Source organism: Carcharhinus amblyrhynchos, chromosome 4, assembly GCF_965287045.1.
Source record: "Carcharhinus amblyrhynchos chromosome 4, sCarAmb.v2.hapA, whole genome shotgun sequence".
In the NCBI taxonomy this organism is placed as follows: Eukaryota; Metazoa; Chordata; class Chondrichthyes; order Carcharhiniformes; family Carcharhinidae; genus Carcharhinus; species Carcharhinus amblyrhynchos.
The window spans coordinates 21409027-21424088 of record NC_137327.1 but is presented as its reverse complement, the minus strand read 5'-3'; the positions used below and the strand labels follow the sequence as shown (position 1 = coordinate 21424088).

The 15062-nt window shown below is 41.8% G+C and overlaps 1 protein-coding gene across 5 annotated transcripts in view; it reads right to left on the bottom strand.

Moving 5' to 3' along the window:
* LOC145341822 (uncharacterized) overlaps positions 1 to 15062 on the bottom strand; it is a 707529-nt gene that overhangs the window by 420561 nt on the left and 271906 nt on the right. For all 5 annotated transcript variants that reach the window (XM_080186786.1, XM_080186791.1, XM_080186787.1 and 2 more), the window contains exon 8: positions 14170 to 14259. In XM_080186786.1, the coding sequence (XP_080042912.1) occupies positions 14170 to 14259 (90 nt within the window). The remainder of the gene's footprint in view (positions 1 to 14169; positions 14260 to 15062) is intronic.

Genomic DNA, 15062 nt, shown 5'->3' with positions numbered 1-15062 from the left:
CTTGAACAGAAAATCCTTAATCACCGCCATTGCTCTCTTCTGCCCGGCTGAGCTTGTTCTGTCACTAAATCATTTCTCCTTTAACTTGTCTCATTTCCTGCAAATAAAAGGTGTGGCTGTGCACACCCAAATGTGCCCCAGTCATACCGGTCCTTTTGTGGGTTATGTGGAACACTCCTTGTTCCAGTCATACTCAGGCCTGCTCCCGTAACTGTTTTCATGTTACATCAATGACTGCATCGATGCTCGCTTCATGATCTTGTATGGATCTGAAAAAAAGTTATCAATTTGGCTTCCAATTTCCACTCCTCTCTCACCTCACATTGTCCATCTCTGACATTTCCCTTCCCTTCCTTGATCATTCTGTCTCCGTTTCCGGTGATAGACTGACCACCAATACTCATTAAAAGCCCAGTAACTCCCACAACCACCCTGACTACAGCTCATCACTTCCCGATCCCTGTAAGAACTCCATCCCATTCTCCCAGTTTCTCTGCATCTGTTCTGATGATGTCACCTTCGAAAATGGTGCTTCTGACATGTCTGCTTTTTTCCTTAACCAAGGACTCCCCCACCTGTGGTTAACAGGACACTCAACCGGGGTTCATCCATCTCCTGCATGTCTGCTCTCACCTCTTCCCCTCTTTCCCAGAACCATAATAAGGTTCACCTTGTCTTCACTTTTCACCCTATGAGACTCCACATTCAAAGGATCATCCTTGGCCATTTCCACCATCTCTAATATGATGCTACCATGAAACAAATCTTCTCTTCACCTCCCCACGTCAGCATTCCACAGGAATGGCTCCCTCTGTGACACCCTGGTCCACTCTTCCATCATGCCCAACTCCCATCCCCTTCCCACAGCACCTTCCCTGGCAATCACAAAACGTGCAACACCTGCCCCTTTACATAGAAATAGAGAAAATAGGAGCAGGATCAGGCCATTCAGCCATTCAATCCTGCTCTGCCATTCATTATGATCATGGCTGATCATCCAACTCAACAGCCTGATCCCACCTTGTCCCCCATGACCTTTAATCCCTTTTATCCCAACAGCTAAATATAACTCCTTCTTCAAAACACACCACAATGTTTTAGACACAATGTCTGCGGTAGTGGATTGCAAAGGTTCACCACTCACTGGGTGAAGTAATTTCTCCTCATCTCAGTCCTAAATAGTTTACCCATATTCTTAGACTATGACCCCTGGTTCTGGACACCTCACCATTGGGAATATCCTTCCTGCATACACCGTCATCCTTCTGAAGTCCAGTGACTATAATCCTAACCAACTCAATCTCTCCTCATATGTCAGTCGTGCCATCCCAGGAACCAATCTCCTTCCTCACTATTCAAGGCCCCAAAAATTCCTTTCACGTTAAGTAGCATTTCAATTGCTCTTCCTTCAATTTAGTCTATTGTATTCACTGCTCCCAATGTGTTCTCCTCTACACTGGGGAGACTAAATGCAACCTCCCCTCCCCTCTCACATCAGGTCATTTGTGTTTTGTTCTTAATTTGTTGCATTTTCTACAGTTTAACACATTCCCCCTCCTTCAATTCTGACAGAGTCAAAGGACTTGAAATGTTAACTCTGTTTTTCTCCTAATAGATGTTGACAAACCCTCTGTTCCAGTTTTTCTATGTGTTTGCTTCAGATAGGTAGGGGAGAAGTGAGGCACTCCTGTAAAGTTATACTGAAGATTGAAATAAAGTGCAACATTGCACCTGACACAATAGGAAGAGCTTGAATTTATAATGTCTTTTTACATGCTTAGGCTGTCCCAAAGTACAATACAATGAACACTCTGCTCTTTTGTAGGGAAAATTAGCAGCCAAAATGTACATGGGAATATCTGACAAAAAGAAATGAGATAAATGATGAGTCAGTCTGCTTTTCTGTAACGAATTGGGTGATGGGTAAATTTTGGACTGGAAATCATGTGAGCTCAACTGTTTTGTTATATCTACCTGAAAAGGTGGACAAGACCTTGATTTAATGTCTCACACAAAACCAATAACAGTCATGAGCAGTGTGGAAGCCACTCTTCATTAATTGGTATAAGTTCAACTGTTTGAATATGTAGATAGTGTGCCGAAAGATAGGAATAATGTTTGTGGAAGTAGATTATATTGGCTGCATACACTTGATATTCCAGCTTTATCCAAAGCTCAGAGTATCATATGCTTACCCAGGCAAATAACACAGCGTGTAATTGCCAATGAATATACTGTGGTGCAGTGAGTTTATATTACGGTTACAGGTCTCAGACCGGTAGCTGCACTGTCAGCTTCAGCTCAATAAGAACATAAGAACATAAGAACATAAGAAATAGGAGCAGAAGTAGGCCATCTGGCCCTTCGAGCCTGCCCCGCCATTCAATAAGATCATGGCTGATCTGTCGTGGCTCAGTTCCACTTTCCCGCCCTCTCCCCATAACCCTTAATCCCTTCTCTTATCAAAAACCCATCAACCCGCTTCTTAAAAATATTTAGCGAGGCAGCCTCCACCACTTCAACGGGCAGAGAATTCCAGAGATTCACCACCCTTTGAGTGAAGAAGTTCCTCCTCAACTCCGTTCTGAACCGCCCCCCCTTTATCTTGAGGCTGTGCCCCCTAGTCCTACTGTCTTTTTTGAGCGGGAAGAGTCTTTCCACCTCTATCCTATCCATCCCATTCATCATCTTATACGTCTCAATGAGATCTCCCCTCATTCTTCTAAACTCTAATGAGTACAAGCCTAGTTTATTCAGCCTCTCCTCATAGCTCAACCCCCTCAACTCCGGTATCAGCCTAGCAAACCTCCTCTGCACTCCCTCCAAGGCCAAAATATCCTTGCGCAGGTGCGGCGCCCAAAACTGCACACAGTACTCCAGCTGCGGCCTCACCAATGCCCTATACAGCTGCAGCAAGACCTCCCTACTTTTATATTCAATCCCCCTCGCTATGAAGGCCAGCATCCCATTCGCCTTCCTGACCACCTGCTGCACCTGCAGGCTGGGTTTTTGCGACTCATGCACAAGGACCACACAGTTTACACCGCCAGACTAGAATTCCAAAGGCTACATGCCATAAGTTTATGCAAAGCTCCTCTCCCAATAGTTAACATTACATGAGGTAAGATAAGATGGGAGTCCATCAACACCATTTAAACTTAATTGACCATTCACTGGAGTAACATTTCAAAACCAGCATCAAATCAGAAATGAGAGAATCTGGCTACACTTCTCTCCATGATCAATTTGGATCTCATTTCTTGATTTACATGAAAACTTTAGCTTCTCTGGGTGGTACACATGTTTCATAGAATCTCTACAGAACAGGAGGAAGCCATTCGGCCCATCGAGCCTGCACCAACAACAATCCCACCCTGTCCCTATGATCCCAGATAGTTACCCTGCTAATCCCCCCAAAATTAGGGTCAATTAAGCATGGCCAATCAACCTAACCCACACATCTTAAGTTTAAATGTAAATGGCATTAAAGCTTCACAGTTTTTGGGTTACAGAAAACATACTCATAAATAAAAATAGACCTAAAGTTAGTCATATTTCTCGATGATTGATTAGGACTTAGCAACCAGTACTCACTCTTTTCAGAATCTGACATTGGTAAGTGAGGGTATAAGAGAGAACAGATATTGCTACCATTATTTTAGCCATCAAAGATGCAAATATTAGTGGTATCAGGGATTCAGGAGAAATTATTGTAGCAATTAATGCCTTTTTACACAATTGAAAGATGGGGGGGTAGTTAGCTTAGTTGGTTAGATAGCTGAAGTGTGGATCAGATAAATATCAAAAGTAAGACTCCTCTGTACTCAAGCCCTGAACCCCATATTTTTCTCAGGTTTCTTTTTTCTTCATGAACCCAGATAAAGAGTGAGCAAGACTGATAAAGAGTGAGCAATACATCATGAAACCTGCCCCTTTAACACCATTTCGACTGAAGTGCTCACTATTCAACTTTTCTCCTTGGGCCAAATGAAAGCTGTGTAAAATGGTTCCTCTTCTCAAGTACTGCGTGTTGTCTTTTCAAAACAACTATCATCACTCCTCAAATAAAAAGAAAATATACACAATTTATCTGTCTTTGTAAAAGACCACTATGTGTCCAACTTTCTTTTCCAGAGTCTTCAAGATGTTGTCATGTCCCAAATCTTTGTTCATTCTCCCTGTGACTCAAAATTTGAATCTTTCTAGCTGGCTTTGTAAACCTGCTACAGAACTGAAGTAGCCGTCATCAAAGTAATTGACCATGGTATATTTGTCGTATTCCTTGAGTGTCAACGTTTGCGATGTAATATTGGTTCACCCTACTCTTGCAATTCTCATCCAGTGTTTTCAGCTCCAGACTTGCCTTTCTTAATGCTCTCCCTGGTCCACCTCCCATCTTCTACATTCTAAACTTCAAATGATCCAAATCCTGGCTGCACTTATACTATCATTTTTCACTCATCTATTATTCCTGTCTTTGCTGATTTATATTGGTTCTGTGTCCTCCGACTCAAAATTTTCATTATATTAAAATCCATACATGGCTTTACCAATTCTCATCTCTGTAAATTTCACTGAACTGCCTTTGGATGTTCTTCCATTTTATGGATTCAAATAAATGCAATTGTTGTAATATGACCAGACAAATGAAGGTGCCTTTGTGGCAATTTATTTCTGCTGTGCACTATCTTATACAATCACAGGATCCTACTTTGGTCTTTAAAAGTGGTACAGCACCATTCAAGACATTCCTTAACATTTAATGCATGGGCAAATTTATTAAAGAATGAACTAAATAATCTATCACTGCTGTAATATTACCAGAGCAAGTCTTATTTCTTACCCTTTGTGTACCAGAAAACAAAATTTGCAATGCAAAGAACTAATAAATTCTGTAAATTATTTATAGATATATATATAGTATTTCTCTTTAATGAATGTAAATATGCTTTGTTATTCAAATTATTTCCCAGCTGCTTTGATATTTAAAACAATTTCTTGGTTTGTTTGACAATTTTCAAGTGCCATCTTTAAGAGAAACTTCCAAATGCCTCAATTCAAAGAAATCTGTTTCTTTTATATCATGGAAAGGTTCCGAGGACATGCTGGATTTTGAACACAGAGCCACTCAAATTTAGAAAGGAACAATACATCAAACTCAACCAAACAACATAATTTGCATAAACATGTGTTAGATACTCTTTCAAGTCCGCCATCAGGTACATTACGATAACAAACGTTTCAACATTACAACGAAGCAGACTTTTAACTGACTGCAAAATTCTGAACAATTAATTTTGAGATGACAGCTATCTAATCGACATAAAACAAAAGTACATCTGTGTCGCATTTCAACAAGAGGGCACATTTACATTCTACATAGATGATATCATGTATCTTCGGAACCCTCTTTCCTCAATTCCACCTGTGCTGTTAATCATACAAGAATATATTAGTATCTTGGCGTGGTGAACAAATTTAGAGAAAGTCTAAGAGGATAGTACTACAGGGCTTCTTGTTCTACTGAGTATAAAGAAGTATCTTATATTTAAATATTAAAATAACAGCACATTTGCCACCCACAATTATTCAGAAATGAGAAATATTTTAATGGATGTATAATTACTCACTGTCCTCGACTGGGTAAGTGAATGATATCAAGGGGAATGATTTGCCAAGATTTAGATATTGGTCATCAACTATCTGTCTAGATGAGGAGGAATGCATTAGACACCCACGATGCTCATAAGAACAGGATATGGTGCTCGACTCATCAACTGACAATTCCGACGCGCCACAGCGAAAAATTGCACCGACCTCCTCAGAAGACAAACACAGGACACAGCGGGCAGAGTACTTTTCATCGTCCAGTACTTCCCTGGAGCAGAGAAGCTATGACATCTTCTTCGGAGCCTTCAACATGTCATCAATGAAGACAAACATCTTGCCAAGGCCACCTACACAGGCTACGTGCCTTCAAACATCGCACAACCTCAAACAGAGCACTGTTTGCAGCAAACTAGCCAACCTTCAGAACAATGACCATGACACCACACAACCCTACCACAGCAACATCTGCAAGACGTGCTGGATCACCTACACGGATGCCATCATTTCATGTGAAAATACCATCCACCAGATACACAGTACATGCTCTTGCAACTTGGCCAGCGTTGTCTATCTGATACGCTGCAGGAAAAGATGTCCCGAGGCACAGTACATCGGCGAGACCATGCAGACACTACAACAATGGATGAATGAACACCGCTCAACAATCATCAGGCAGGAGTGTCTCTTCCTGTTGGGGAACAGTTCAGCAGTCAAGGACATTCAGCCTCTGATCTTCAGGTAAGCGTTCTCCAAGGTGGCCTTCAAGGCATACGACAATGCAGAATTTCTGAGTAGAAACTGATAGCCAAGTTCTGCACACACGAGGAGGCCTCAACTGGGATCTTGTGTTCATGTCACACTAGCTGTAACCCCCACGACTTGCCTGGCTTGCAAAATCTCACTAACTGTCCTGGCTTGAGACAATTCACACGTCTTTAACCTGTGCTTAATCCTCTCTCCACTCGCATTGTCTGCACCTGTAAAGATTTGTTACCTGTTAAGTCTCGCATTCCAACCATTATGTTGTAATTGAGTCTGTGTCTATATATGCCCTATTTGTGAACTCAACTCTCCATTCACCTGATGAAGGGGCAGCATTCTGAAAGCTTGTGCTACCAAATAAACATGTTGGACTTTAACCTGATGTTATGACACTTCTTACTGTATCTCTCTAGAAGCACTTGAGAAGCATGTATAGAGGGGATTTGCAATTCATGGCTAAAACAGTCATGAAGTGGATGAATACGAGCAATAACCGCCTGATGACTAAGGTCTGTGCCTCGTTTTAATATAATGGGTAAATAAGGTGGAGGGGGTATCATTTATATTGGAGCGCTGTCTTTAAAGGTAACCTGCACCCCTTTTAAGGAGGTACAATCTGTTCTGTTTAAAGAAGGCACAATTCATCTGTGCCACATGTTTGTGAACTTAAACTTGGACAACAAAGTCAAAATGAGTACTGGATAAGTGCCCCTAGATTTTTAGACATCACCATGGAAGGTTTTGCAAAGGAAATCAATAAGATGGGGAAGGTCCTGTTTACAGCTTTTAGGAGAAGAGTGCAAAAGCAAGTAAGCTAGCAACATTGGATGGACATGGTTACCTCTCTTTCACTGCTACAGCTAGGCTAAGGTGTAAATGGACTTGAAAAGAGAAATATCTGACAGATGGTGGCAAGGGCAATTGTAGAATTGTGCATAGCATTAGGCTGCAGCTCTGGCAACAATGTCAAAAGAATCAAAAAAATTAATGTTTTGACCAGGGCTGCTGATATAAAATTTATATTCACGCCTTTCTCAGCCTGGCACCACCTTTAAACACAGCACTATTGAGCCTTTCCTTCCCACTTTCCTGTCACTCTCATGTTTCCTATATGACAATATAATTAAATCACAAAATAACTTAATTAGCTGCAATAAGAACAGAAAAATGCCAGCAGGAAAAAGTAAGCAGGTCTGGCAGCACCTGTGGAGAGAGAAACAAGGTTATTGTTTTGAGCCTCTCTGACTCTTCTTCACAGCTGAAAAGACGCAGAAAACTGGTAGATTTTACGCTATTGAAGTGAGGAGGTGAAACAAATGGAACAAAATAGGAGGTCAGGGATACGTGGCAGCACAGGATAGATTTGACAAACATGTCAAGGGAGCGTTAATGATAGTGTTAAAGACAAGGGAAGGTACTAATAGTGACATAAAGGTCAGATAGCCAAATATGTTAAGAGGAGAACAAGGGCCTACACTTGTGTGGTACAGTTGTGTGTACTAGAAACTACATATAGCTAAATACAGAAGGCCCTGTTCTTTGCAGATGGAAAGAGCATGTACTCATATTGCAGTTATTTTAGCTAAACAAAATAAGTGATAGCCGTTCACTGGTTCATTCCGCAGGACAATGCCCTGACAAATGGGTCAAGTTGCCTGGTTTAAATTTCAAACAATGCTTGGCAGTTAACTGTTAGTCACCATCAACTGATGCATTTCTTACGGCAAAGCCTCTACCAATCAGAGTCAACGTGCCAACCAATCAGCGCCCTCTTCTCATGATATTTTTGCAATTGTCCTGATGAGTACAACACAAAAAGCTTTGACAAAATGTATTTTTTCAGTAAAGCACTATATCCCAGTTGCTGACCAACTCTGAAATGAGATTTCTTTCTTGGAGAACTAACTTTACTTACACAATGAAAATCTTGGCGAGTGATGCTTTTAAGGATCTATTTGTAGAAAAGGCGCTTGATAGGTTTTCACAACCTTCACATTTTGTAGGTTTTATTAAAGGCTGATTTTCTTACGTTTGCAAGAAAACTTAAGAAATGTATACAATCCATCATGACTTACTACAGAGTGACAACATCAGCATGTTGTCTTACGTTAATATTGCTGTCTTTCCTTCTTAAAAGAATCTTGTAAATCAAAATATTAAATTTATGAATGATTGTGGCTTTGTTGGAAATTGTGACCAAAGAACAAGAGTTATTCATTCACTGCCAGAAAGGAAAATGAAATTAAAATCCTGTAAATAAGAAAATTTTGCAGCACAGTTAGTTAGCAGACTATCCTTTAACCCCCTTAAAACCATGGGTATAAAATTTAACTTGGAGGTGGGAGGTCAGTGCAAACCAGCCCTGATAAAGGGAAGAAAAACTGGGCATGATGGACAATAGGCTCCTTTGTTACAATACAGTGCATACATTCCTACAACATCCACCTTCCCTATACATTTCAGTCTAGATCAGAATAATGGGATGAAAGCTTTGCTCTCCAGCAGGTGCAAGTGTCAGATAGGTAAAATGGTTTGGATGTTCAACCACAGTAACCACAGGCTCACAATACAAAACTACCTGTAGTTGAATACCAATTATGTTATTCAAAGATCGCTCATGTAGGAAATGAAAACAAGATCACACTGATATTCTTATAAAGGCACATTAATAATGCTGGTAAAGTCACTTAAAGTCACTAAAGTCACTTAGTGTGGAAAATCATCTTGGAAATAGGTCACTACACATGTTTTTGTTTTTATTGCTGATCTAGTCAAAGTGAACACAAACTAGCAAAATAAAAATATATCTAGTGACAGCAATTACAAAGGCATTTGTAATTTACAGACATTTTACATTTACAGACAGCTTGGGTCACTGTCTGTGTGGAGTTTGCACATTCTCCCCGTGTCTGTGTGAGTTTCCTCTGGGTGCTCCGGTTTCCTCCCACAATCCAAAGATATGCAGGTTGGGTGGATTGACCATGCTAAATTGCCCCTTAGTGTCCCAGGATGTATATGTTAATGGGATTAGTGGGGTAAATATGTGGGGTTTCGAGATAGAGCCTGGGTGGGATTGTGGTCGGTGCAGACTCGATGGGCCAAATGACCTTCTTCTGCACTGTGGAGATTCTATGATTCTATGATTTTAAAATACTAGATTCCATACAAAAGCTATCCATGAATTTTTATTACATTGCACAGTAAATTCGCCAAATCATAAAAACGCCTTAAGTTTTACACAAATGTATGGCCTTTCTGTCTTAGAGTCCTGAATCCAGAAGTCCTGCCCCAATATCTCGCATCAATAATTTTTGCTTGAGGGTTAGGATTGGGGGACAGACAGATTTCACACCAGCAGTGCCACATATAAAAGTACAGTTGCCATCATGCAGAAGCAATTTTCATTGCTCAGATTTCTGAAACATAATTTGTGAGCTTTATGAATTTGAGGAAAATAAGAACATAAGAAATAAGAGCAGGAGTAGGCCATCTAGCCCTTCGAGCCTGCCCTGCCATTCAATAAGATCATGGCTGATCTGACATGGCTCACTTCCCCGCTTTCTCCCCATAACCCTTAATTCCCTTGTCTGTCAAAAACCTATCTACCCGTGTCTTAAATATATTTAGCGAGTAGCCTCCACCACTTCAACAGGCAGAGAATTCCAGAGATTCACCACCCTTTGGATGAAGAAGTTCCTCCTCAACTCTGTTCTAAACTGCCCCCCACTTACCTTGAGGCTGTGCCCTCTAGTCCTGCTGTCCTTTCTGACCGGGAAGAATCTCTCTACCTCTACCCTATCCATCCCTTTCATTATCTTATACGTCTCTATAAGATCCCCCCTCGTCCTTCTAAACTCCAATGAGTACAGACCCAGTCTATTTAGTCTCTCTTCATAGTCTAACCCCCTCATCTCCGGTATCAGCCTAGTGAACCTCCTCTGCACTCCCTCCAAGGCCAAAATATCCTTGCGCAAGTGCGGCGACAAAAACTGCACACAGTACTCCAGCTGCAGCCTCACCAATGCCCTGTATAGTTGCAGCAAGACCTCCCTGCTTTTATATTCTATCCCCCTCGCTATAAAGGCCAGCATCCCATTCGCCTTCTTGATCACCTGCTGCACCTGCAGACTGGGTTTTTGCGACTCATGCACAAGGACCCCCAGGTCCCTCTGCACCATAGCATGCTGCAGCTTTTCGCCCTTTAAATAGTAATCCCTTCTACTATTATTCTTGCCAAAGTGGATAACCTCACACTTGCTAACATTGTACTCCATCTGCCAGGTCCTCGCCCACTCGCTCAGCCTATCTAGATCCCTCTGCAGACTTTCCACACCCTCCACACAATTTGCTTTTCCACTCATCTTCGTGTCATCAGCAAATTTCGTCACCCTACACTCAGCCCCTTCCTCCAGATCATCTATATAAATGGTAAACAGCTGAGGCCCCAGCACCGATCCCTGCGGTACTCCACTAGTTACCAACCGCCAATCAGAATAGCACCCATTGATATCAACTCTCTGCCTCCTATTGGATAACTAATCCTCTATCCACGCTAACACCTTACCCCCAACTCCATGCCCCCTAACCTTCTGAAGCAACCTTTTGTGCGGCACCTTTTCAAAAGGCTTTTGAAAAATTGAGAAACACCACATCCACCGGTTCCCCTCTGTCTACCGCACTAATCGCATCCTCATAGAATTCCAATAAATTCATCAAACACAACTTCCCCTTAACAAATCCATGCTGCATCTGCTCTATCCTTACCCTTATAAAGATTTAATCTTACCAGGCATTTTTTGGAGAAGTCGGGTACCCGTCTGGAAAATCAATGTACACTTTTGGGATCGTTAAAATAGATATGTGTGTTTATAATATGGATACAATCTGTGGAACTGGCAAGTTGTCAATTCATTTAAACCCTTACTTTTTAAATGTTGAAAGGAAGCACAGCCTGTTGTGTGTTGAAGTTAAAAAAAAATGGTGCTTGCAATTTCAATGTCTGTTTGTTGACATAAGTCCTAGGGTTATCACTAAAGTATTAGTATTGTTCGACTGCTTCCATAACCTATCATTATCACAGTGGTGGGTGGGGGGGCAGTAATTTTGCAGTTTCACTGACTGCTCCAAGTAGTTGTAAGGAGATTAGCCCTCTTTCTTGTGGGATTATGAAAACAACGGTTTGTTTTATAAGGAACTAAGTATTTTCAAGCATTCAGTATATTTTAAATTGACTACAAATAACTGCAAATGATGGCCACTGAAGGATCACCTGGCATCTTGTGTGGATAAAGACACTGTCTTGTCTCAAGACAGAACATGAGGAACCTTCCAGACTGATATTGACTCAATACCTTTACCGAAACTAATTCAAAAAAGGATTATCAATTGAATGGCTCTTTCAGATACAAAGACATGAGCTGTCTCAAATGCTCAAGTCAAAACAACAAAGGGGGCGGGATTTTATGGCTTTGGTCGTCCCAAAACCATAAAATCCTGCCCGAGGTTAGGGGACATTTCCAGTGTTTGCCCTTTGCTCGCTCTGATTCTGTGTCAAGCGGGCGCAATAAAATTCCAGCCAGGATGTAGAATCAACATAATCAACCTTTTGAAAAAAAAAGACTTCAATATGTACAGGTTACATGGTGAAGAAGACATTTTGTTGTCAGTTTTTAAAATAACATACAGAAGCTGTTCTGCAGAGAGTTCTATTTTAAATCCATCAAACCAACTGCAGGTCACCGAAGTAGCCAAGGTAATAAATGGCAAAATCTTGAAAGTGAGAGAAGTATTTGCTGCTGTTCCAACTTTGGGTTATATTAGGACCAACCTCCTGGAAATTTGAGTACTGAGAATCCTCTGCTTTGCAAGAGCTTTATTCATTTCAACTAAAGTCTCAACTCATCCAAGAGACTACAAGATTGCTAAAAAAGTGACTGAGACAAATTGTAATTGCATTGCTTTGCCGGAAGATTGGAAAACGGCTAATGTTACGCCGTTGTTTAAGAAGGGTGCCAGGCAAAAGGCGGGGAATTATAGGCCGGTTAGTTTAACGTCTGTGGTAGGTAAAATGTTAGAATCCGTCATTAAGGAGGAAATTGCGAGGCATCTTGAAGGGAATTGCTTGATAGGGCAGACGCAACACGGTTTCATTAAAGGGAAGTCGTGTCTGACAAATTTACTGGAGTTCTATGAGGATGTGTCTAGGGCGGTGGATAGAGGAGAGCCGGTGGATGTGGTCTTTCTGGATTTTCAGAAGGCGTTTGACAAGGTACCTCACAAGAGGTTATTGCAGAAGGTCAGGGGACATGGAGTTGGGGGTAGGGTGTTAGCGTGGATAGAGGATTGGTTGTCAAATAGGAGGCAGAGAGTGGGGGTCAATGGGTGCTATTCGGATTGGCGGTTGGTGACTAGTGGGGTGCCCCAGGGGTCAGTGCTGGGGCCTCAGCTATTTACCATTTATATAGATGATCTGGAGGAGGGAACCGAGTGTATGGTGTCAAAATTTGCTGATGACACCAAGATTGGTAGAACGGCAAATTGCGCGGAGGATGTGGAGAGCCTGCAGAGGGATCTAGATAGGCTGGGCGAATGGGCCAGGAACTGGCAAATGGAATTTAATGTTGGCAAGTGCGAGGTGGTCCACTTTGGTAGGAATAATGGTAGGAAGGACTATTACTTACGTGGCGAAAAACTGCAGCAGGCGACGGTGCAGAGGGACCTCGGGGTCCTTGTGCATGAGTCGCAAAAACCCAGCTTGCAGGTGCAGCAGGTGGTCAGGAAGGCGAATGGGATGCTGGCCTTCATAGCGAGGGGGATTGAATATAAAAGTAGGGAGGTCTTGCTGCAGCTGTACAGGGCATTGGTGAGGCCGCAGCTGGAGTACTGTGTGCAGTTTTGGGCCCCGCACCTGCGCAAGGATATTTTGGCCCTGGAGGGAGTGCAGAGGAGGTTTACTAGGCTGATACCGGAGTTGAGGGGATTGAGCTATGAGGAGAGGCTGAATAAACTAGGCTTGTACTCGTTAGAGTTTAGAAGAATGAGGGGAGATCTCATTGAGACGTATAAGATGATGAATGGGATGGATAGGATAGAGGTGGAGAGACTCTTCCCGCTCAAAAAAGACAGTAGGACTAGGGGGCACAGCCTCAAGATAAAGGGGAGGCGGTTTAGAACGGAGTTGAGGAGGAACTTCTTCACTCAAAGGGTGGTGAATCTCTGGAATTCTCTGCCCGTTGAAGTGGTGGAGGCTGCCTCGCTAAATATTTTTAAGAAGCGGGTTGATGGGTTCTTGATAAGAGAGGGGATTAAGGGTTATGGGGAGAGGGCGGGAAAGTGGAACTGAGCCACGACAGATCAGCCATGATCTTATTGAATGGCGGGGCAGGCTCGAAGGGCTGGATGGCCTACTCCTGCTCCTATTTCTTATGTTCTTATGTTCATCTCCAAGTAATCTTTATTCATGTTAGTGTACGTGAGTCGAGTGAATGAGACGCTATGCTTTAAATTCTGGGGTAAATGTGTGATAACAAATGGTCCCCTTTTGTTTTCAAACTCACAAAAGACTTGCTGCTGGAAATTGTTTGAATTCGGGTGACCATCTTCAGAGTGAGAGAACACACACATTTTGCACATGTACATATTGATCACAGCCAGTAAAGAGGAACACATCAACTACAGAAGATATTCAGTTATAGGTAAAAGCCATTTGCATGCTTCATCTCTTGTTTACCTCATTGCACAGAGCTAAGATGTTCAAACTTACCAACTGGCTAGAAATCACTACAACCTATCACTTACATGTGTATCTCTTGAACCACTACTAGAACCAAGTCGAACTTCTTCCACATCTCTCTTAAGTTGGGTAAAGGATTCTTCTGATTGCCATATCTATACAGCAAAATACAAAGCTTATTACACGTTTTAAATATTGAAAACAACTTAGTTGAAGAGCCATTTTAAGTAAAGGTTAAACCTGGATTACAATTGGTGTTTATTGTTAATTATTCTGCTTCAGTAATCAACACATTATTGGAAATTGTGCATAGACAAAATCAGCTTTTATTACTGTATTTGGATTCTATCAGCAATGTGACTGCTTACTTCACTATTCAGCAAGTCAAAAACAGAGAGTTAGGCCACTGATTCTTCCAAATACAATGGCCTCGATTTAACCCTCCTCAAAAGATTCACCAAGGCCAAGAATGGCATGGTGGCACAGTGGTTAACACAGCTGCCTTACAGCTCCAGGAACCTGGGTTTGATTCCAGGCTTGGGTCACTGACTGTGTGGGGTTTGCACATTCTCCCTCTGTCTGCATGGGTTTCCTCCAGGTGCTCTGGCTTCCTCCCACAGTCCAAAGATGTATGGATTAGGTTTATTGGCCACGCTAAATTTACCATAGTTTCGGGGGGATTAGCAGTGTAAATTTGTGGGATATGGTGGGATTGTTGTCGGTACAGCCTCGATGGGCTGAATAGTCTCCTTTTGTTCCGTAGGGTTTCTATGATTTTAAGTGACTGAGAAAATCATGTATTCATAGAAAAGAATGATTTTGGTATTTTACTGATTACTGCATTTCAGTCAAACCCTTTAACCAACTTTTATGGCATTGACATTCTGACAACACAGAAAAAACAGTTACAATATAAAGAGAACTTCTGAATGTAAAATGGGGTGATGGATTCATTTAT